Genomic DNA, 21449 nt, shown 5'->3' on the forward strand with positions numbered 1-21449 from the left:
AGAACTAGGCCACCCAGGCGCCCCACCCAAATGCCTCGCTAGGATCACCTTTGACCTTCACGTGGCCACCTGACATTTCTAGGCCTGACCTGACTTGCGTCCGACTTGGCCACCACCTCCACCTCCTTTTCTTTTCTTTTTAGTCCCTCTGGTACCCCCCCTGCTTCTCCTTCTCCACCTCCTTCTCTGGAGGCTCGGCCTCCGCTCTCTTCTCCGCCAGGGCTCCATCTTGGCTCTGAGCTATTCTGGTTTGGTTACGTCCTGCAGTGACCCCATTGAAACCCGTAGTTTTCATGAGATTTGGGAGAGTCACGGTCATTCACCTTCAGATTGGACTTCTGTTCCCTCCCCCACACTCCCGACCTTTGTCCTCAAATATTCACTGGACTTCCAGCTGGAGGACCCACCAGCTCCTCTCATTCAACACGCCCCACATTGGACATTATTTTCCTCACCTTCTGCTCCTCTTGCCACACCCCCACTCCAGTGAATGGCGGCCTCTCTCCACAGTCACCCAAACCAGACACAGGTCCCCGAGGAAACCCCACAGTGTCTGCTTTGGCGTCCCCACATCCACATCATGCGTTTGATCCTCCCTGATGTGGAGCGTGGAATGAATGAGGGTTTGATGTCCCGAGCTGCTGTTTCCCAGGGGTTGTGACCCAGCGAGTGTCACAGCCGCCCTGTGTCTGCCCCCTAAAGAGGAGCTCAACACAGAGAAACCCTTCCACAAGGAAAGCGCCATCCTCAGGCCTGCCCGGGCCCTGCAGGGGGACGGGAGAGACCAGTGTTTGGCCAGACAGGTGGGCGGCTCCTGCTCGCCCCCTCCGTGCCCGCGGGAGTGGGGTCCTCAGCTGAGACCCAGGACTGGGGCCTGTGGTCTCCACGGAGGAGGAACCACTGTTGGGAGAGTCCCTGCACTAACCGCTGAGCTCTGGAGCTGAAGGGAGGGGCTGAATTTGCTCTCTTATCTCTGTTTTCAGAACAAAGTCGGGAAGCCGACACCCACGTTTTACATTGTGTAGGGGGTCTGAGTGGGGTGAGCCGAATCCGAAGGTCAGGGATGGCCGAGGTGGGGTGGCTCGGCGTCCAGTGAGAGAAAAGGTGAGGTCTGCTCTCAGCTTCCGTGCGGGCCCCCCTCCGAGGCTTCAGCGGCCTCCCTTGAAGGCCCAAGGCCTGACCCCAGGGAGAAACAGCGAGCTCCTGGCCCTCCTGGCTCTCCCGGGGGCTTCCGGTCCTGTTGAAGTAGGGGCAGCTGCTGTGCTAGCTGGGGCAGGGTGGGGGGCAGTGTGTACGCGTCACCTCACGGGTTGACAAAGGGAGGCCTTTTCCAGACATTTCTCAGGGCCTAGAATGTATAAAAAACAACAAAACCCCATGGGGGTGTTTTCCCTTAAGAAATGAGTGTTTCTGGACAGAGAACATGGGAGTCCCCGAGGCTAGGACAGCCTGAGGTCTTCCTGGGCTGGAGATTCTGCAGAAATTGTCCACCCTGCTGTGGCTGGGGGGCTCTGAGACACCTTGGGAAGGATACTCTCTCTGTCCCCCAGGGCCCAGCAGTGACGTGTGTGGGCCCGAGTGTGGGGAGGAGATGCACGGGACACCAGGTTTACCTGAGGTCCTGCAGGGGTGAGGAGGGGGCTGCAGGTGAAAGGAAAGGACCACAGCTTACTCCCCACTCCCCTCGTGCACACTGGTCTCTCATTCTGCAGCTGCAAGCCCAAGGCGCCCCTCTTCCTGCTCACCCGCTGCCTCGGGAGCCTTGTGCAGGCAAGTGCTGGGTGCAGGGCCATTGTTGCAGGGGGCTCTGGGTCAGCGGCTGCTCCTGGGGCAGGGAAAAGGCCCTCAAGCTGGGTTTGCTGGAGCTGGAGCTGGAGCTTCGGCCTGGAGCTGGGGTCGTTCCTGGGGGAGAAGGGACGACTTCTAGAAAAGCAGAAACTGCTCTGTGAGGACATAAAGGACATAGGGAGACTACAGGAGACCTCCTCAGCCACTGATGATGGCCATTCTCTAGGTCCAACCCCATCCCGAGAACAGGAAGAGACAGCCCCTGACCCTGTCTCTGGAACTAGTATGGTAGAAGGGGCAACTCATCCCATCAGATGTTCTGCCATTGCTCAACTGATAGCTCTTTTTTTTAAAGATTTTTGCATTTATTTTAGATCTGTAGAGAGAGGGAGAGAGTGTAAGTGCAGGAGTGGAGGGGCAGAGGGGGAGGGAGAGGGACAAGCAGACTGCGCAGAGCCGGAGCCTGTCTTGGGGCTCGATCTCATGACCCCAAGATCATGATCTGAGCTGAAATCAAGAGTTGGACGCTCAACTGACTGAGCCACCCAGGCGCCCCCCTCAACCGATGGTTCTTAATCATATTGGCTCAGGGGCCCTAGAAAGCTGTGCAGTAAAATGCTCCTGTCTGTATACCAAGCCCATGCAGCATCATGGGTTCCTAGCAGTTCATCCGGGGCTGCTCAAGGCGGGCCTGCCTGGGGCATGTGTGGGGTTCTGGGGCGAGTAACACAAGGAGGCCCACATAACGCTTGTCTTAAGTACTGAGGAAGTTAAGGGATCAGGCTAACAGCCTGTAAAAGTATGTTCTATCCCCTACCCTAACAGATGTTTCCCCTCCTCCTCCTCCTTCTCTTCCTTCTCCTTTTCCAAGATTTTAGTTTTTTATTTGAGAGAGAGCATGAGCGGTAAGGAAGGGCAGAGGGAGAGGGAGAAGCAGGCTCCCTGCTGAGCAGGGAGCCCGATGCGGGGCTCGATCCCAGGACTCTGGGACCATGACCTGAGCCGACAGCAGATGCTTAACCGATTGAGCCACCCAGGCACCCCAACCCTCAGTCTTCCCCCTTTTCTTCCCATCTCCTCCCCTCTCTCTGCCCTGCACCGTGAGGGGCCTCGGGTGCACATTGACAGAGGAGGCTGCCACCTGAGGACAGCAGAGGAAGAGGCAGAGACCCGGGCAGTGGGCTCAGTGCGATTTGGGCAGAAAATGCCAGAGTCTAAAACAGTGCTTCTGGTGAGCAAAAAGCTTCAGTTTCCAAGCTGTGATGGACTGATACTTCTATAAAATACAATGTATTTTATTAGTGACGGCACTAGCAATACAATGTTTTACACTAGCATTACTGGAAAAAGGACAATGATCAGGAGCTTGGATTTTGCAGCAAAGGGGAATTGCAATAAAATTTCCATGTGACTATCTTCTTTTGTCTTGCTGTCTTTAATATTCCTTTTTTATCACTATATTCTGCCATTTTAATTACAACGTATCTTGGTGTGGATCTGCTTCTGTTGCAGGTTCTTTGTGCCTCCTGGATCTGGATATCTGTTTCCTTCCTCAAATTAGAAAAGTTTTCAGCTATTAGTTCTTCTGATAAATTCTTTGCCCCCTTTTCTCTCTCTTCTTCTTCTGGGACTCCTGGAATACAAATATTATTACTTTTTTTTTTTAAGATTTTATTTATTTGACAGAGACACAGCGAGAGAGGGAACACAAGCAGGGGGAGTGGGAGAGGGAGAAGCAGGCTTCCCGCAGAGCAGGGAGCCCGATGCGGGGCTCGATCCCAGGACCCTGGGATCATGACCCAAGCAGAAGGCAGATGCTTAACGACTGAGCCACCCAGGCGCCCCAAATGTTATTACATTTGATGGAGTCAACGAGTTCCCTAAGTCTATTTCTCATTATTCTTTGTTCTCTCTTTTGTTGAGCTTCATTGCTTTCCAGTACTCTGTCTTCTAGGTTGTGGATTCCTTCCTCTGCTTCTTCCAGTCTGCTGTTCATTCCATCAGGCGTGTTTCTCATTTTAGTTCTTGAGCCCCTTTATCTCTGCTATTTATTCCTTATGTCTGTATTGATGGTCTCACTGATGCCTTCCACTGTTTTCTCAAGTCCAGGGAGTATCTCTGTGATCATTACTTGAAATTCTCCATCAGGCATGTTACTTATATCTGTTTCATTTAGATCTCTGGCAGTGACCTTGTCCTGTTCTTTCATTTGGGATATATTGCTCTGTCTTCTCTCTCTCTCTTTTTTTGGTGGGCAGCAAAGCAAGGTTTATTGAGTGATACCAGAGTGATAGTACAAAGCCCCCGAGGAGGGAGGGGACCCGAGAGAGTTGCCCTTGCTCTGTCTTCTCATTTTGTCTAAGTCTCTGTGCCTGTTTCTGTGTGTTAGGAAAGTCAGCTTCATCTCTTGCCATTGAAGGGAACAGCCTTGTGAAGAAGAGGTCCTGCAGTGCCCTGCCGTGAAGCGTCCCCTGTTCCCCAGGGCCTGGCACTTCCGGAAGTGTCTCCAATGTGCGCTGCATGTGCTCTGCTGTTGTGTCCTGGCCACTTTATCCTTCAGGCCAGTCACCTGCAGAGGCTCTCTCTGCCTGGTGTGGGCAGTGTTGGGCACTGGCCCGAACGTGGCAAGTTTTAACCAGGCGTGCTCTGGTCTGCTTGTGAGATGAAACCTGTCACCACCACCGCCAGAACCGAGGCCTTGCAAAACTCCCAGGCTGGGAGACGAGGTGTGGGCAGGGGTTTGGGCCAGTGTTCTGGGGAGGGGACCTGCTGTGCCGGGACTGAGGAAGGCATGACCGGGGGTGGCAGGGCACCAGAGCACAAGGGGGCAGGGCTTGGTGTAAGCAAGTTAGGTCACGAGTGCTGGTGCTGTGCTGGTTCCAGCAGGTGGCCCTGTGCTTATGCTGAGAGGCAGGGGAGGGAAATGGCACCTGCTAGTTCCTTTGTTCCTGGATGGGTCTCTGTGAATGCTGCCTCTCTGGGATACAGTCAGAGAAGAGCAAATAACCTCCCTACTGTGTGCCCCAGGCGTCTTCAGATCACTGTTTCCACGCTATATGTCCATGGGCTGTTTGCTGTGCCTTCTCTCCAGGAGCAGCACAATGCCCCCCACCCCCACTCTCCCTGAACCATGCCTGTTGACCTTTAAAACTCCAGGCTTTAAGCCCCAGTGGTTGCAAGAACTTGTGAAATTCAGCCCCTCTTGCTTTCCGTTTTCCAAGCCAATTGCAATGGGGAATTGTGTTCCCCCTGCACTCCTCCGTGTGCTAGTCTGTGTCTTGTCCTCCTCTGGGGCCATGGCTCTTTCCCCACAGAGTGGCCACTATCCGTTTCTCTCCATATTTGTTTCTTAGCACTTGCTACCTTCAGTGAGGCCTCTTCTCCACCTTTAGTTGTGGAATTTGTTCTGCCAGCCTTCAGGTCGATTTCTGGATGTTTAGGATGATTTTGTAGTTATCTAGTTGTATTCGTGGAACAAGGTGAGCCTGGGGTCCTCTTACTCTGCTGCCATCTTATGATAAAATTTCTAAATGCTTGTTTTCAACTTCTATTCTTAGCACAAGGTAGATCGGCAACAAGCAGTTTGTGGACTGGCCATCATTAGAGAACCACACTTTGAGTAGCTCTTGAAGGGGTCACTGTAGGCTCTAGGAAAGCAAGTACCTAGGCTGCTCTGATGTGTTGTTTTCTGGGAGGGGAGACCAGGTGGGGACTGTGGTGGTGGTGGTGATGGGGGGGCTCTAGATCAGCTCTTCTTGCCTGAGTCCGAGTGGCAGAAGCGTCATACTGGCTTCCAAGTTGCACAGACCCTTGAGCTGTGTGGAGCTCTAGCATATTTGCCCAAGTCCAACATGACTCATGCGCTGTCATGGCACTAGTCTTCCAGCAGGCCAGCGGCCAAGGACAGACAAAAGAATCAAAGAGAGAATACATATTCATAAATAGAATCTTTTATACAACAGGAGAAATCGACTGTCAGATGGCTATCCATATGACGAAGTGTGGGCTTCACTGAATGCAAGGCACCCAGCACTATGGCACCACAGATGCCCTAAGGACCATAAATGACAACTGTGAACAAATGTACACCCGCTGATTGGGCAACCTGGAAAATATGCACAAATTCCTAAAAACATGCAACCTACCAATACCGAATCATGAAGAGATAGAAAATCCAAACGGACCAATAACAAGTAAGGAGATAGAGTCCGTGATTAAAACCTTCCCAACAAAGAAAAGCCTAGATGGCTTCACTGGTGAATTCTACCAAACATGTAAAGAAGAATTAATGCCAATCCTTTTCAAGCTTTTCTAAAACAGGGTAGAGGAGGGAACACTTCCAAACTTATTCTATGAGGTCAGCATTATGCTGATACCAGATAAGGACCCCGTAAGAAAAGAGAACTACAGGTCAATATCCCTGATGAATATGGATGTAAAAATTCTCAACAAAATACTAGCAAATGGCATTCAATAAATAGCAGATTAAAAGAATCATACATCATGACCAATGCACAGTGTTACAAAATTTTACATGGTAAAAAGCCCACTTAAAGTACAAGATAGACAGGGGTACCCGGCTGGCCTGGTTGGTATGTGTGACTCTTGTTCTCAGGGTTGTGGATTCGAGCCCCATGCTGGATGTCAGATTGCCTAAAAATAAAACCTTTTTGGGGCACCTGGGTGGCTCAGTCAGTTACACGTCGACTCTTGGTTTTGGCTCAGGTCATGATCTCAGGGTCGTGGGATCGAGCCCCACGTCAGGCTTCATGCTCAGTGGGGAATCTGCTTGAGATTCTCTCTCTCCCTCTACCCCTCCCCCTTTCCTCTCTAAAAAAAAGAAAAAAATTAAATAAATTAAATTAAAAAAAATTTTTTTCAGTAGGCTCCACACCCAGTGGAGCCACCCAGATGCTCCAAAAATAAAATCTTTAAAAAAAATAAATTACAAGATAGATCAAAGTCTTTTTGTGTACAAAAAGAATATGAACATTTTGTTGATAGAGTTCAAATTCCACATTTAAGAAATTACCACTTCTTGGGGCGCCTGGGTGGCTCAGTTGTTAAGCGTCTGCCTTCGGCTCAGGTCATGATCCCGGGGTCCTGGGATCGAGCCCCGCATCGGGCTCCCTGCTCAGCGGGAAGCCTGCTTCTCCCTCTCCCGCTCCCCCTGCTTGTGTTCCCTCTCTCGCTGTGTCTCTCTCTCTCAAATAAATAAATAAAATCTTAAAAAAAAAAAAGAAATGATCACTTCTTGAGTTCTATATGAAAAAAATATTCACAATTATCTAAAAAAGCTATTAAAATGCTTTTCCATTTTCCAACTATATATCTATGTAATGCCAAACTTTCACCATATCCTTCAACAAAAACATCATATAGCATAGGATTGAGTACAGAAGCTTTTATGAGAACAAAACTGTCTTTTAAAAGCCATATATTGGGGCGCCTGGGTGGCTCAGTTGGTTAAGCGACTGCCTTCGGCTCAGGTCATGATCCTGGAGTCCCGGGATCGAGTCCCGCATCGGGCTCCCTGCTCGGCGGGGAGTCTGCTTCTCCCTCTGATCCTCCTCCCTCTCATGCTCTCTGTCTCTCATTCTCTCTCTCTCAAATAAATAAATAAATAAAATCTTAAAAAAAAAAGCCATATATTAAAATAAAAGTAAATAAATGTAAATGCCACTCTAATTTTTGTTTTTTTAAACAAATAAAAAACAGAAATAAAACATGTGTTTTTTGTAATGGTCTAATTCTTATTATTTTAGAATTAATGTATACATATTTTTTAAATTCCCAATTTTACTTTCTAAATGGTAACTATTATTAGAAATAATCCACATAAAGAACAGCTCTTTGGGGTCCTCAATAACTTAATTGCAGTAAAATAGATTACCATAAAATTTACAATTGTAACCATTTAAAAATGCACAATTCAGTGGCATTAAGTACATTCAGACCATTACCACTATCTGGTTCCAAAACCCATTCATCACCCTGAATGGGAAACCTTGCGCCATGAAGTAGTCACTCCCATTTCTCCGTCCCCCAGCCCTTGGCAACCACGAATCTGCTTTCTGTCTCTATGGATCTGTTTATTCTGCATATTTCATATAAATTAAAACATACAATATGTGGCCTTCTGTTTCTCTGGCTTCTTTCACTTAGCATGATGTTTTCAGGGCTCATCCGTGTTATAATTTATCAGTACATGATTCTTTTTGGGGGGACCAAATAATATTCCATTGTGTGAAACCACATTTTGTTTGTCCATTCACCTGTTGATAGACATTTGGGTTGTTTCCACCTTTTGGCTATTGTGTCTAGGGCTGCTATGAACATTCATGTGCAAGCTTTTGTTTGAATGCCCATTTTCAGTTCTTCTGAGTATATACTAGAAGTGGAATTTCTGGGTCATATTGACAGTTCTATGTTTAACTTATCCAGGAACCACCAAACTGTTTTTCACAGTGGCTGCATCATTTTATAGTCCCATCAACAATGCATGAGTGTTCCAATTTCTCCACATCTTTGCCAACACTTGTTCTCCTTTTTTCTTAATTTATTTTTAAATTTTCATTACAGCCATCTACTATGGGTGTGAAGTGGTATCTCACTGTGCTTTATGTTTTAACTGAAGTACAGTTGATGTACAATGTACAGCATAGAGTCCACGAGTCTCTACTATGCTATGTGGTGAGTGTGGCCATCCTCTGTCACCATAGGACGCTATTACAATACCATTGACTCTATTGTCTATGCCTCTGACTCCCACGACTTACTCATTCTGTAGGTGGAAGTGGGCACCTTCCACTCCCCTTCAGCCATGTGCCCAGGCCCCACACCCCTCTCTGGCAGCCGCCTGATTGTTCTCCCTATTTATGGGTCTGCTTCTGCTTTTTGTTTGTTTGTTTATTCATTTGTTTTTTAGGTTTCACATATGAGTGAAATCATATGGTATTTGTCTTTCTCTGTCTGACTTATTTCACTTAGTATAATACCCTCTAGGTCCATCCTATCTCATGTGCTTTTGATCTGTGTTTTCCCTCATGACTAAGGACGTTGACCATGTGCTTGTTGGTCATTTGTATATCTTTTTTGGAGAAATTATTCAAGTTCTTTCCCCATTTTTTTTTAAAGATTTTATTTATTTATTTGGGAGAGAGAGAATGAGAGAGAGAGAACACATGAGAGGGGATAGGGTCAGAGGACGAAGCAGACTCCCTGCCGAGCAGGGAGCCCGATGCGGGACTTGATCCCGGGACTCCAGGATCATGACCTGAGCCGAAGGCAGTCACTTAACCAACTGAGCCACCCAGGCGCCCAGTCTTCTTGTTTTTTAATTGTAGGAGTTCTTTACATATTCTGGATACTAAACCCTTATCAAATATATGATTTACAAATTATTTTCTCCCATTCCGTGGGTTGTCTTTCACTCTCTTCATGGTGTCTTTTTTTAAAAAATATTTTATTTAGGGGCACCTGGGTGGCTCAGTCATTAAGCATCTGCCTTTGGCTCAGGTCATGATCTCAGGGTCCTGGGATTGAGTCCCGCATCAGGCTCTCTGCTCAGCAGGAAGCCTGCTTCTCCGTCTCCCACTCCCCCTGCTTGTGTTCCCTCTCTCACTGTCTCTCTCTCTGTCAAATAAATAAATAAATAATCTTAAAAAAAAATAAAGCCTATTTAAAAAAATATATTTTATTTATCATAGGGAGAGAGAAAGAACACGCACAGAGGAGTGGCAGGCAGAGGCAGAGGGAGAAGCAGGCTCCCTGCTGAGCAAGGAGCCCAATGTGGGACTTGATCCAAGGACCCTGGGACCATGACCTGAGCCGAAGGCAGACGCTTAACCAACTGAACCACCAGGGCATTGTTCACAGTGTCTTCTGATGCACATGTGTTTAGTGTTCATGAAGTCCAATTTACCCACTGTTTCTCTTGTTGTTTGAACTTCTGGTGTCATATCTAAGAATCCACTGCCAAGAGTTCACAAAGATTTACCTCCATGTTTTCTTCAAAGAGTTTTGATAGTTTTAGCTCTTACATTTAGGCCTTTGATCCATTTTGTGTTAGTTTTTGTATGTAGTTTGAGATAAGGGTCCAACTTTATTCTTTTACATGTGGATATTTAGTGGTGTTCTCAATAATTTTTGAGAATACAAAGCATTCTTGCAACCAAAGTTTAAGAATCACTGCTTTGGGGTAACCAATAAAAATATTAAAAGAATGTATAACTAAGATTTGAATAGAGGGAAAAAAGGAATAATAAAAATACTAAATTAATCCAAAGAACTCAGAGTAGCAGGAAAAGAAAAAATGGAAGAAGTGAGATTAAATGTAAAAGAAATGATAAGATGGTAAGATTCCAAATCCAAGGGGCGCTTGGGTGGCTCAGTCCATTAAACGTCTGCCTTCGGCTCAGGTCATGACCCCAGGGTCCTGGGATCGAGCCCCAAGTCGGGCTCCCTGTTCAACGGGGAGCCTGCTTCTCCCTCTTCCTCTGACTGCCGCTCCCCCTGCTTGTGCGCTCTCTCTCTCTCAAATAGATAAATAAATATAAAAAAAGATTCAACTCCAAATATATCAGTAATTCAACTGAATGTAAATAACAAAATACGCTAATTAAAAGACAAACACTGTGAATTGTATAAAAAATAAAACTTGACTGTATGCTGCTTAGAAAACATCTGTTAACTATAAAGCAATAGGAAGGTTAAGAGGAAAAGAAGAGGTATACAATGCAAATAGTAACCAAAAGAAAGCTGGCAGACTATACTTCTACAAGAAAGTAGATTTTAAGACAAGAAATATTACTAGAGGGGCTCCTGGTTGGCTTAGTCAGTTGAGCACCGGATTGTTGATTTTGGCTCTGATCTGATCTCTGGCTTGTGGGATCGAGCCCAGTGTGGGGCTCTGAGCTCAGCAGGGGGTCTGCCTGGGTTCTTTCCGTCTTTCCCTCCCCCTGCTCACGTGCTCTCTCTCCCTAAAATAAATAAATCTTTTTTTTAAAGAAGTATTATTAGAAATAAAGAGGAAAATTTCATAATAACCAAAAGACCAGAAAGATTCAGATGGTAATTCTGAATTATATGTAATTGACAACATTTGCCTGAATATATAAAAGCAAAAATGAACAGAATTAAAAGGACAAAAAGACAAAGCCATATGTTATGTTAACACATTTCTCTCAGTAATAATTGGATAAGGAGATAAAAACATAAAGATACAGAAAATTTGAAAAAATACAATTAAGAAACTTGATGGAATGTGATATATGAAAAACTACTACCCATAATTACATAATTCATATTCTTTTAAGAGCACATAGAACATCGAACAAAACTGATGATATATTAAACCATATGGTAGATCTCAACACATTGTAAAGGGTTAATGTAATACAGAGTAGGTTCTCTGACCACAGTGTACTTAAGATAGTAATAATAAAAAGATAGGTAGAAAATCTACAAATGGTTGGAAATTAGGCAATACACTTCTAAATAATCCATGAATAAAAGAACAAATCACGATGGAAATGAGAAAATAGTTTGAACTAAATAACAGAGAGATTACAACATACCAAAACTTATGGGATGCAGATAAAACCATGCTTAGAAAGAAGTTTATAGCTCTTGGGCGCCTGGGTGGCTCAGTTGGTTAAGCGACTGCCTTCGGCTCAGGTCATGATCCTGGGGTCCCGGGATCGAGTCCCGCATCGGGCTCCCTGCTCGGCGGGGAGTCTGCTTCTCCCTCTGACCCTAACCCCTCTCATGTGATCTCTCTCTTTCTCTCTCTCTCAAATAAATAAATAAAATCTTAAAAAAGAAAGAAATAAATTTATAGCTTTAAATGCATATGTTAGAAAAGAAGGCTAAAAATGAATGATATAATAAATAATTTTCAAGATCTGAAAAAACCCAAAGAACATAGGAGGAAGGAAATAACAAATCTAAGAATGGAAATTAATGAAATAGTATGAATCAACATATATGAATCATATAATATATAAATAGTATGAATCAACAAAGCAAAAGTTGTTTTCTTGAAAGGACTACTAAAATTGATGATCCCCCCCAGCAAGACTGATAACATTTTTTTCTTAAGATTTTATTTATTTGTCAGAGAGAGCACAAGCAGGGGGGTGGCAGGCAGAGGGAGAAGCAGACTCCCCGCTGAGCAGGAAGCCCGACGTGGGACTCGATCCCAGGACCCTGAGACCATGACCTGAGCCGAAGGCAGACGCCTAACCAACTGAACCACCCAGGTGCCCCAACCACCATCAATTAGTTTTGCCAGCTTTTTCATTTTATATAAATTGAATCATGCACTCTGTACAATTTTGTGTCTGGCTTCTTTTATATTCGTGAGATTCATCCATCGCGTGCTATTAAAAAACAGGCGGTGGCCCTATGCGGCCAGGGAGCGAGGGTTTGCTGACCCTGGGCTGGAGTCAGCAAGGTCCAAACAGGCTAGTGTGGTTGTCCTTTGGGTGATGGTGGCCCCAGGCTGGCTCCTCCTGGAGCCACTGAAGGGCTGTATCATTTCCCAGGCCTGACACCTGCACTCACCACAATCCCCATCCGGAGCCAGAGAGAGGAGGTATCTCCTGGGGCAGACATCACGTCTGTCCTCGGACTGAACCACGTGCCCGCCTCAGGGACACACTGTGCTGCACGTGTGTGTGTGGAGGGGGCGGGGGTGCAGAGCGCTCTAAGTGTGGGGCCCCAGGCAGGAACCGCACACACACCCACATCAAGCCGGGGGATGTGAGCACAAGAACACTGTTTGCTGTGGCTGGAGCCCAGGCAGTAAAGAGAGCGGCGAGAGATGAGCCTGGAGATAAAAGTGGAGTGGTTTCTGGGAACCCTTTTTTCTGACACACTCAGCCTTATCCTGGAAATAAGCCAGGGCCTGAGGGGTACTAAGTGGAAGAGAGCTTGTCCCACCCTACTCAATAGCTTTTTGGGTCCTTCTTGCCATCCAGCGCTTTCCTGTGGCTCAGAGATAACAATGGGGCCAACTCCCAACTTATTCATTTCTCGAGTGAATCCGGCCTTCTTCCCCTCCACTCCCCTCCCCGCGGTCACCTTGGGGTGGGAGGTGGCAGCCCAGGAAGGGGTTGGGGTGTGGTGCCTGCAGGCAGAAGTGTGCATCTTTGATTGTTTAACTTGGGACTCTGAGGGCTGAGGGCATGGGAGTGGGGGGGGGGCAGTGAAGATTCTGGAAAGTCCCCGTGAGCCCTGCCGCTAAGTCTGTCTGGAGGCGAGAGCCTGATTCTGAAAGCAAGGAGGACATGCTTGGTGGTGCCACGCGGACTGCCTTTTGCTGCAGACCCACAGACATCTCTGTGCAGGCAGGTGCAGGCCTGTTCCTCCCACCTGAGCCCAGGTGGGCCTGAGGGTCTCTGCTGCCTTTTCCCTCCTCCAGATCCCACAGGCCTGTTCTATTATTGGCCACATTGTGTGTGAAGCTCCAAACTCTCAGGGGTTTATTTCGAATGTCTTTATTCTCTCCCAGTGTGACTCATATTTTGGCTGGGTGTAGAATTCTAGACTGGAAATGTTTCCCCGTCACAATTTTTGAAAACTTTGCTCCGTCGCCTTCTACCTTCTAGTATTGCTGTTGAGAGCAAACTGTTCTGACTCTGGGGTCCGATCAGGAGACAGAATCACACAGTGATTTAAACAGAGAATTTTAGGGGCACCTGGGTAAGCTCAGTGTTGGTTAAGCATCTAATTCTTGATTTCGGTTCAGGTCATGGTCTCCGGGTCCTGGGATTGAACCCCGCTTCCAGCTCCCTGCTTAGTGGGGAGACTGCTTCTCCCTCTCCCTCTGCCACTCTCCTTGCTCGCTCTCTCTGTCTCTCTCTCTCAAATAAATAAATAAATCTTAAAAAAAAATAAACAGGGAATTTTACCATAAAGAGGTATTAAGCCATGACAAAATAATTATTATAAGATGTAAAAGAACTCTGTGGTACCTGAGGGCTGAGGGCGGCCAAGGAAGAAGACATTTGGAAGGGATCCTTCCCCAGGGCAGGGGTTCAGACCTCACTGGAAAAGGTAGAGTTGCAGCCCAATGGATGGCAGAGAAGTGGTTGGTTTGCTGGGCCGGAGCCGGTCTGCAGTCACTGGGTAGGCAGGAAGCAAGCCCTGAGGACACAGGCAGCCAGCCAGGCAGCGGCCTGGGATGCACAGTGCCCTGTCTGAAGGGAGGACAGGGGGTGCATGTCTAGGGCAGGGCATCTTTCCACCCATCTCTGCCTAGGGCGCAGCTGCTGGAACCCAAAGGAAAAGCCCCTTTCTCCCTCAATGTCCCTCCACCTCCCTCTACCTAGAAGCTTAGCATTTCTGTAAGGCAGAAATGCTTCAGGAATCCTATCCGTTATCACTGAGAAGGCATTAAAAGCTGCGAAACAATAGAGGGATAATCGGCACATGGGTCCTTTGTGAGGATTACCCTCCCTCTGCTTCTGAGAGTTTGTGGTCTTCCTTTGTCTTCAGGGTCCCCTTGGTGTGCCTTGAGTCTCGTCCCTTGTGGGAGGCTCTCAGCTGGCTCTTTCAGGGCAGAAACCCAGGTCCCTGAGTTCTGAGAACTCTTCCTGAATTACTTTAGTTATTTCTTCTCCTCTCTTTTTCCTTTCCCCTCTGTTATTCGAATAGTGTATTTTTTGGACTGTTTCTCTGCTTTTCTTATCTTTTCCTCATTTCTTCGGGTTTTCTTGCTCTAGCTTCTGGGACATTTATCTTTCAACACTTCCATTTAACTTTGTCACCACAGCTCTTTTCATTTCTGGCACCCCGTTTTTAATTTCCAACTGTCCCATGAATAGCATCCCTTTTTGTTTCACGGATACCAGATCTTCCAATGTCTCCCTGAGGACATCAGTGATTCTTTTTTTTTTAAAGTCTTTTTCCCAGACTGTTTGCAAGTTGCTTGCTTTTCTTCCTATCTTTCTTTGTATCTTTTCTCAGCTCTCTGGTAATCCTTGGCTGTCTGCTCACTTATGAATAGGGAACTGTATCAGTCAGGCCCTCACAGTAAACATATGGTTCACTCAAATTAGGGTAATTTCAGGAGGATTTCCTTACAAAGGCAGAGTGTAGGAGAGCTGTCACTTGGGTTGAGAGACAAAGGCAGCCTGAGGTGACCCATGTGAGGGGACAGAGGGACAAATGCCCCAACCTCCCTTCCTGCGGCCTTCCTCCTGGGTCTCACATTGGCCAAGCCGAAGTCGGGGAGAGCAGGAGCCTGCTCATGGCCTCCATGCCTGGGAGCTTCCCTGTGCGGAGGGCGAGCTGGAGAGGGGGTCTGGAGCTGCAGAGGGGACATATCTGGCACAGGAACCAAAGTGCTAAATGGAAGCTCTGTGTGGGGTGGGTATCTAGATGGGGCTGTTTGCTGTGAGAATTCCCAAACATCTGGTTCTTTCCGTCTTCCCTCGTGGGCTAGTCTGATTTTGTGGAGAAGAATCTAGCAATCTCCTTCCAGGAGGGAAACGGTTTGGCCCCCACGTCTCGGTTGCTGAAAGGAAGCAGCGGCTGCAGCACTTGGGCACATTCGACGTGCACACAGGCCGCCCTCCAGTTCCGAGAGCACAGCAGGGCTCTCGCCGTGCCCGGTGTCTCCCAGCTCGGAGGCCCTCTGCTCTGCCCCGTCCAGAGATAAGCCCCACAGACCTCCATGGGAGTGCGGGGCAGACAGGTGCCCAGGAATAGAGACCTGCTTGCTTACTCACACACCTTCCGTTCCAGAGTCCTTGCAACTGCCAATTCCTGAGGCTTTTGAGGATTTGGGGAAATAATTCGTGTGCTTCTCAGCAGTCCCCCCGGGAGTCCAGCAGCTGGCTTTTTCACGTTGGCTAAGTCAGTTGTCACCTACACCCGGGTTCCTGGGCTTTCTCTGGAAATCTCAAGCCTTCTTTGGCTGAAATGCGGGGTCATTGGAGGGGGGTGTGGGAAAGAGGAAGGGAAGGCATGCCGGGGCCAGTAGATGGTATTTAACTCTGGAGGCCGTGGGTCTCAGGGTGGGAGCTAAAACAGGTCTAGCTTGGGGGGCGTCTGGCGAGTTCATCACCCGTTTCGGTTCCGTGGGTCCCAATCTTCTATTGCTTCCTATATGACGGCTCAAGCAAGCAACAAGCTGTAACGTGCTAGGCTTGACGCACTAGTCTTCAAACGCCGCCAGAGATTTCCTGTCTCTGTTTTTGCTCACAGTGTTGCTGCTGCTTGGGATTTTCTCTCTCTCTCTTCCCTGACCTCTCCAGCCCTCTTACCCCCGTCTGTAGAAATGATACCAGTGAAGCCCAGCTAAGCGTGAGCTCCACTAGGAACCTGTTTCCCTCAAACCAAATAGAAACTCCCAGACTCTCACGCCTTTACTGATGGGTGTCGCTTTCTCACTTGCATTCCTGCCAGTATTGGTCCAGGTTCTCCAGAGAAACAGAGCCAGTGGGAGAGGTATTTTTTCATACACATGTATGTCTTACATAGGCATATATATGGAGGGATGCATGTATCCTATCTATATACATAATAAATCTCTTCGTATTTGTTTCATTATATTATTTATTATAATATGTAGCAGAGATTTATTATAATTATTATAATTATAAATTTACATGTTTACATTTATTTAACAAACACTCATATGGGACTTACCATGAGTCAGATATTGTTATAACATTTTACATATGTTTTTATTTTTTTTTAAGATTTTATTTATTTATTTGACAGAGAAAGAGAGAGAGCGCACAGGCGGGGGGAGCGGCAGGCAGACGGAGAGGGAGAAATAGGCTCCCAGCTGAGCAAGGAGCCAGACGTGGGGCTCAATCCCAGGACTCTGGGATCATGACGTGAGCCGAAGGCAGAGGCTTAACCGACTGGGCCACCCAGGCGCCCCCCATTTTACATATGTTGACTAGTTTAATTCTCATAAGAATCTTAAGAAGGTACTTTTACTTCCCCTGTTTTGCGGATGGAGACACTGAGGCACAGTGACATTCGGTAACCTGTCTTAGAACACACAGCTACTAGGGGGCAGAGTGGAATTTAAAGCCAGGCGGTCAGGCTCCAGAGTCTGGGTACATACAATTCTACTGTATATTGCATTTAGGAAATCCGCTCTATAAAGGAATGTCACATGGTGTCCTTAAATAAGATAGGTCATCTCCCCTTCTCTGTGGCTCACACGGACTTTGTGTACCTGATTTTTCAAGCTTTTAGTTTGTTTAACCTTAAAATTGTGATGCTTTTTTAAAAGTTGGTAAAATATACATAATATTCACCATTTTAAAATATATATAATTTTTAATTAAATTATATAATTTTATATATATTTTATATATTACAAATTAAATTATATCATTTTTAAAATATATATAATTTTTATGTTTATTATTTTCTTACAAGAGAAGAAACATTTGCGAGGTAGCAGACTTTAGACACATACTGAATTAAATTATCCCTCTACAGTTCCAGGGAGCACAGTTTAGGAAATAGTGTGCTAGTTTTTTGTTTTTTTAAAGAAATAACAGGTTGTGTTGATTTTAACAGAGGTATTTTTCAAGAAAACAAAGTAACTTTAGTTCATTCACATTGGATTTCTGATCCACATAACTGCAACTAGTCAATGATGTTTTATTTTTCAAATACCAGTGACCCTGGTTTCTGGACCCCCAGGGCCAGACGTAGAGACGACTCTGAGTTTCATTCTTCATTTTTCTGTAACAACTTTTGCGAGCTAGAAGTAAAATTTCACCTCCCTTTGGAACAGCAGAATTAGGACATCCTTTATCTGTGCTTCTGCTCACAGACTATTAGGTCTTCCTTTCAAAAGCTGGCCAAGAGTATATGCCATGAAAATTAGGAATGATGTAGAACACGAACTTCAGTAACACAAGATAAAGGGAGTTCTAAAAACACTAGAAAAGTGTTTTGAAATCCTTGAACAGAAGATACTCAACAGTAGCATGAGGCACTGACGCAGTTACAGTGCTCTCTGGATGCCACACTGTTGCGAACCTGCCACCAGATCACAGGTCTATTTTAAAAGGATGTGACTCAGGGCGCCTGGGTGGCTCAGTCGGTTGAGCGACTGCCTTCGGCTCAGGTCATGATCCCGGGGTCCTGGGATCGAGCCCCACATCGAGCCCCACATCGGGCTCCCTGCTCGGCGGGAAGCCTGCTTCTCCCTCTCCCACTCCCCCTGCTTGTGTTCCCTCTCTCGCTGTGTCTCTCTGTCAAATAAATAATAAAAATAAAATCTTTAAAAAAAATAAAAATAAAGGATGTGACTCAGGAACGCTCAGATGGAAGAGGTGCCGAGGGTGAGGGGAGGGGAGGGGGCGTGGAGCCCCCCCAGGCGCCACTCTCCCCGCACCTCCGCGTGCAGCGCCCCGGAAGCTCCCGTTCGAACCGCGTTGCGGTGCGTGGTTCCGGGATGCCACACACACATTACTGTGCACCGGGTGCTGGCTGGGGCTTGACTGTAGGAGGGTCACTGGCCTAGGACACTGAGCTCCGCCGATCAGAGGGGTCCCCGTATCGTACCTGCAGAGCTACACACAGTCAGCTTCCTCCCAGGCTGACGGGACAGGGGACAGGAAGGTTACCGGGAATAAAGAGCACCTTCTGGCAATGATTGATGTATCAGGGCCAGAGGTCCAGGGAGGGGTCCATTGCCCCGAAAGGTGACAGAGAACAAAGGGTATTGTTTCCAACTCTCCCTGTCAACAGATCAGCCCAGGCCGGAGGGGTGGGAGTAGGGCAATTAAAAGAAGAAGAAACCACTCCTTTGAGTTAGGGGATAAGGGTCTTGGCTGGCTGTGTCACCATGTCACCTTTGGGGAACCATTCCTCCTCTGGAGGCCAAGGGAGGAGGAGCGGACGATGAATAAGGACCGTCTGGGTTCAGCACTATATATCTGTTCTGTGAGGTCTCTAAGATTCGGCTCTGGGTGGGATGTGAGCAGACTGGGGGGCAGGGTCTGAGAAAAGTGGCCCAGCCCTCGGCTCCCCCTAGGGGCCAGGAAGGGCGACTGCAGGGCCACGCACGGGGTGGGGGCACCCAAGAGGGGGGTGTCCCCCCAGCCAGGTCCTGCTCTTTCCTCCTGTCCCGGAGTGCCTGCTCGGGACGGCATGTCCTTGGCCCTGCGCCTGCTTGTGATGGCAGGGAGGGGCCTCTAGGGCAGGCGCCGGACTTCACGCTCGAGCTGCCAGTTACCAGCTGAGGTCTTGAACAAGGCCCTTCGTGTCTCCCATCCTCAGTGTACGCATCTGAAAACTGGGGCAACATCTCCTAGCCCTCAGGGGTGGGAAATTCAAAGTCTCCTTTCCGAGAAAGCCCTCTGCAGGCCCCAGGGTTATTTGAGGGAGGGGCCTGCTTCCAGTCCTTGCGTTCCTGCCTGCGCCGTGTAGGGTCCCAGACCCAGCTCGCTTCAGCCCACTCTGTTCTCATTCCTGCTTCCTGGTGACTCGACAACCCCATTCCCACTCTGCGATTCCCCCGGGGGCCTGAGTCTCTCCCCTCCCCCAGGGATGAGAAGCCAAGCATGAGACACTGGTGGCCCCAGGGACCAGGTCAGGGTGAGGGCAGGTCCCTTTTTTATCACTGTTTTTCGGATGGAAGTCTGGAATGTTGTCTCAAGAATTTTGAGGGGCGCCTGGGTGGCTCAATCGGTGAAGCATCTGCCTTCGGCTCAGGGCATGATCTCGGGGTCCTGCGATCGAGCCCCGCATCCGTTGGACTCTCCACTCAGCCGGGAGTCTGCTTCTCTCTCCCTCTGCCCCTCCCCTGCTTTTGTTCTGTTTCTCAAATAAAGAAAATGTTTAAAAAAACCCCACACAACAGAATTTTGAGTCTCCGCTTAGGGTAGAGTTCCCGTGGGCTTGCCAGAGGTCGGAGAGCTCGGAGGCCACATCCCCCTGGAGACAAAGACCCTCGCCACGGGCCGGGCCCTGCTCAGCAGCAAGGATACACTAGACGGGCTTTGTGTTGTGTTGGGGAAGCCAGGGTGGTGATCAAAGTCAGTGTGGGCTTTTGGAGGAGCATAGAGATAGGGCACCTAACCTGACTTCGTGGATGAACGCGTTCCAGGGAAGTGGAAAAGAGAGCAGACGCCTTCCTGGAGAAGACATCCCAATGCGTCTTAAGGGTGAGCAGGATGTAGGACAAAGGAGCGAGCGGAGTATCTGGTAGAGGACATAGCTTGAATAAGGGCGTGGGGGTGAGGAGCCATAAATAATATTGTAGAAACATAATGATATGCAAGACACGGAAATCAGAAAACGAGGCTGAGAAAATAAAGATGGGCCAGATCTTTTCACTGGAACCACACCACCCGTACTTTGCCTAGTGTTGCTCTCCTCTTACAAATCAGGAATCAGAGGCTCAGAGAGGTTAAGTAACTTGCCCAAGTCACACAGCTCCCCACCAGTGGATCAGAGGTGGGAGGCCCAGTTTGGTGTGGTCAGTCGGGCGGGGTCTGAGACACCTGTTCTTGGGCTTCGTCATCCCTCTTTCAAACTCTCCTCTTTGAGCAGAGAGCTTTCTGCGGCTTTCTGGTTGCAGGTGGGCAGCCTGCCCCTCTGAGTATTTTCAGGTGTGCATCTGCTACGGACTGAGGGGAAGGGAACAGCCGCAGTGGGAACCACCTTCCAGCCTGCTGCAACCCCACTTAGAACGGTAGAAGAGAAGGCCAGTAGCCAAAAGATCTACTCTCCAACAGGCCTTTCTCTCCCCTTCTGTGGGCGTGGTTCAAGGAAGCCCAGCGGAACCAGCTTCCACCATAGCTGGGACAGGGCATGTGCCTGGTTCTGCCTAGCACTGCTGATGGGTGTTCCCGCCAGAGACCCAGATGCATGGGGTCTGAGGCCTGCATTCCAGAAGCTCCGTCCCTTCATGTCAGGTTCAAGCCACCTCAGGGCTCCTGTCAGCCCATGCCCATTCCAGCTGTCCCAGGAACCTGGATTCGGCCCGAAGTGGAAAAGCACATTCTACTTAGTAGTTGGTTTTTCAGAAACTTGTCAGCCTAGACCTTATTTCAGGATTTCCCCCCCCCTTCAAACTGAGTTCTAAGGCCCCCCTCTCAGCTGCAGGCCCCCTCCGGAGCACAGGTGGGCCCTTCCGAGAGGTCCCTGTGGTCGCTCCTGAAAGCCAAGGCCAGTTTCTATCTGTCAAATCGGGAGGGAGGGCTCGCATGCTCCGACCTCACGGGGCACCTGTGGCCCGGCCCGTCTGCTGGGACCGTCAAGTCATCCTGACCAAGACAGACTTCGCTGTCTGTATACGGCCGGCGAGCACCGCGAAAAGCCAGAGATTTGGGACAGTGACAGGCACGGCAGGCGGAGGTCCGGATGCGGAGCCGGTCCGACGTGCCTGCCTCCACAGCCGGTGCCGGACACCCGGGCAGCGGGCGCGGGGAGAACGGACCCTTACGGTAGCGGGTCTTGGGACGCCCAGGCCGACCCCGCGATCGCGGCGGCAGACGCGGACACCCGCGGGCGATTCCAGCGCCGAGACGCGGCTCCCTTCACAGCGCGATCGCGGCCGCGAAACCAGCCCCCAGCCCCCACGCCCCGAACCGAGCGGGGGTGCGCCCTCGCGGCGCCGCCCGCCCGGGCCCGCGCCGGGCCGGGGTCGCCCGCGCTCGCCGCTCAGGTGC

At 48.6% G+C, this 21449-nt stretch overlaps 1 protein-coding gene across 1 annotated transcript in view; it reads left to right on the forward strand.

The window, feature by feature from the left end:
- Positions 1-20984: 20984 nt before the first annotated feature.
- The window catches only part of IL6R (interleukin 6 receptor), a 41335-nt gene continuing 40870 nt past the window's right edge, over positions 20985-21449 (forward strand). The window contains exons 1-2 of the mRNA XM_035009569.1: positions 20985-21065; positions 21176-21445. Of these exons, the coding sequence (XP_034865460.1) occupies positions 20985-21065; positions 21176-21445 (351 nt within the window). The remainder of the gene's footprint in view (positions 21066-21175; positions 21446-21449) is intronic.

The sequence above is a fragment of the Mirounga leonina genome, unplaced genomic scaffold, assembly GCF_011800145.1.
Source record: "Mirounga leonina isolate KUSES-001 unplaced genomic scaffold, KU_Mleo_1.0 Mir_154, whole genome shotgun sequence".
Classification (NCBI taxonomy): Eukaryota; Metazoa; Chordata; class Mammalia; order Carnivora; family Phocidae; genus Mirounga; species Mirounga leonina.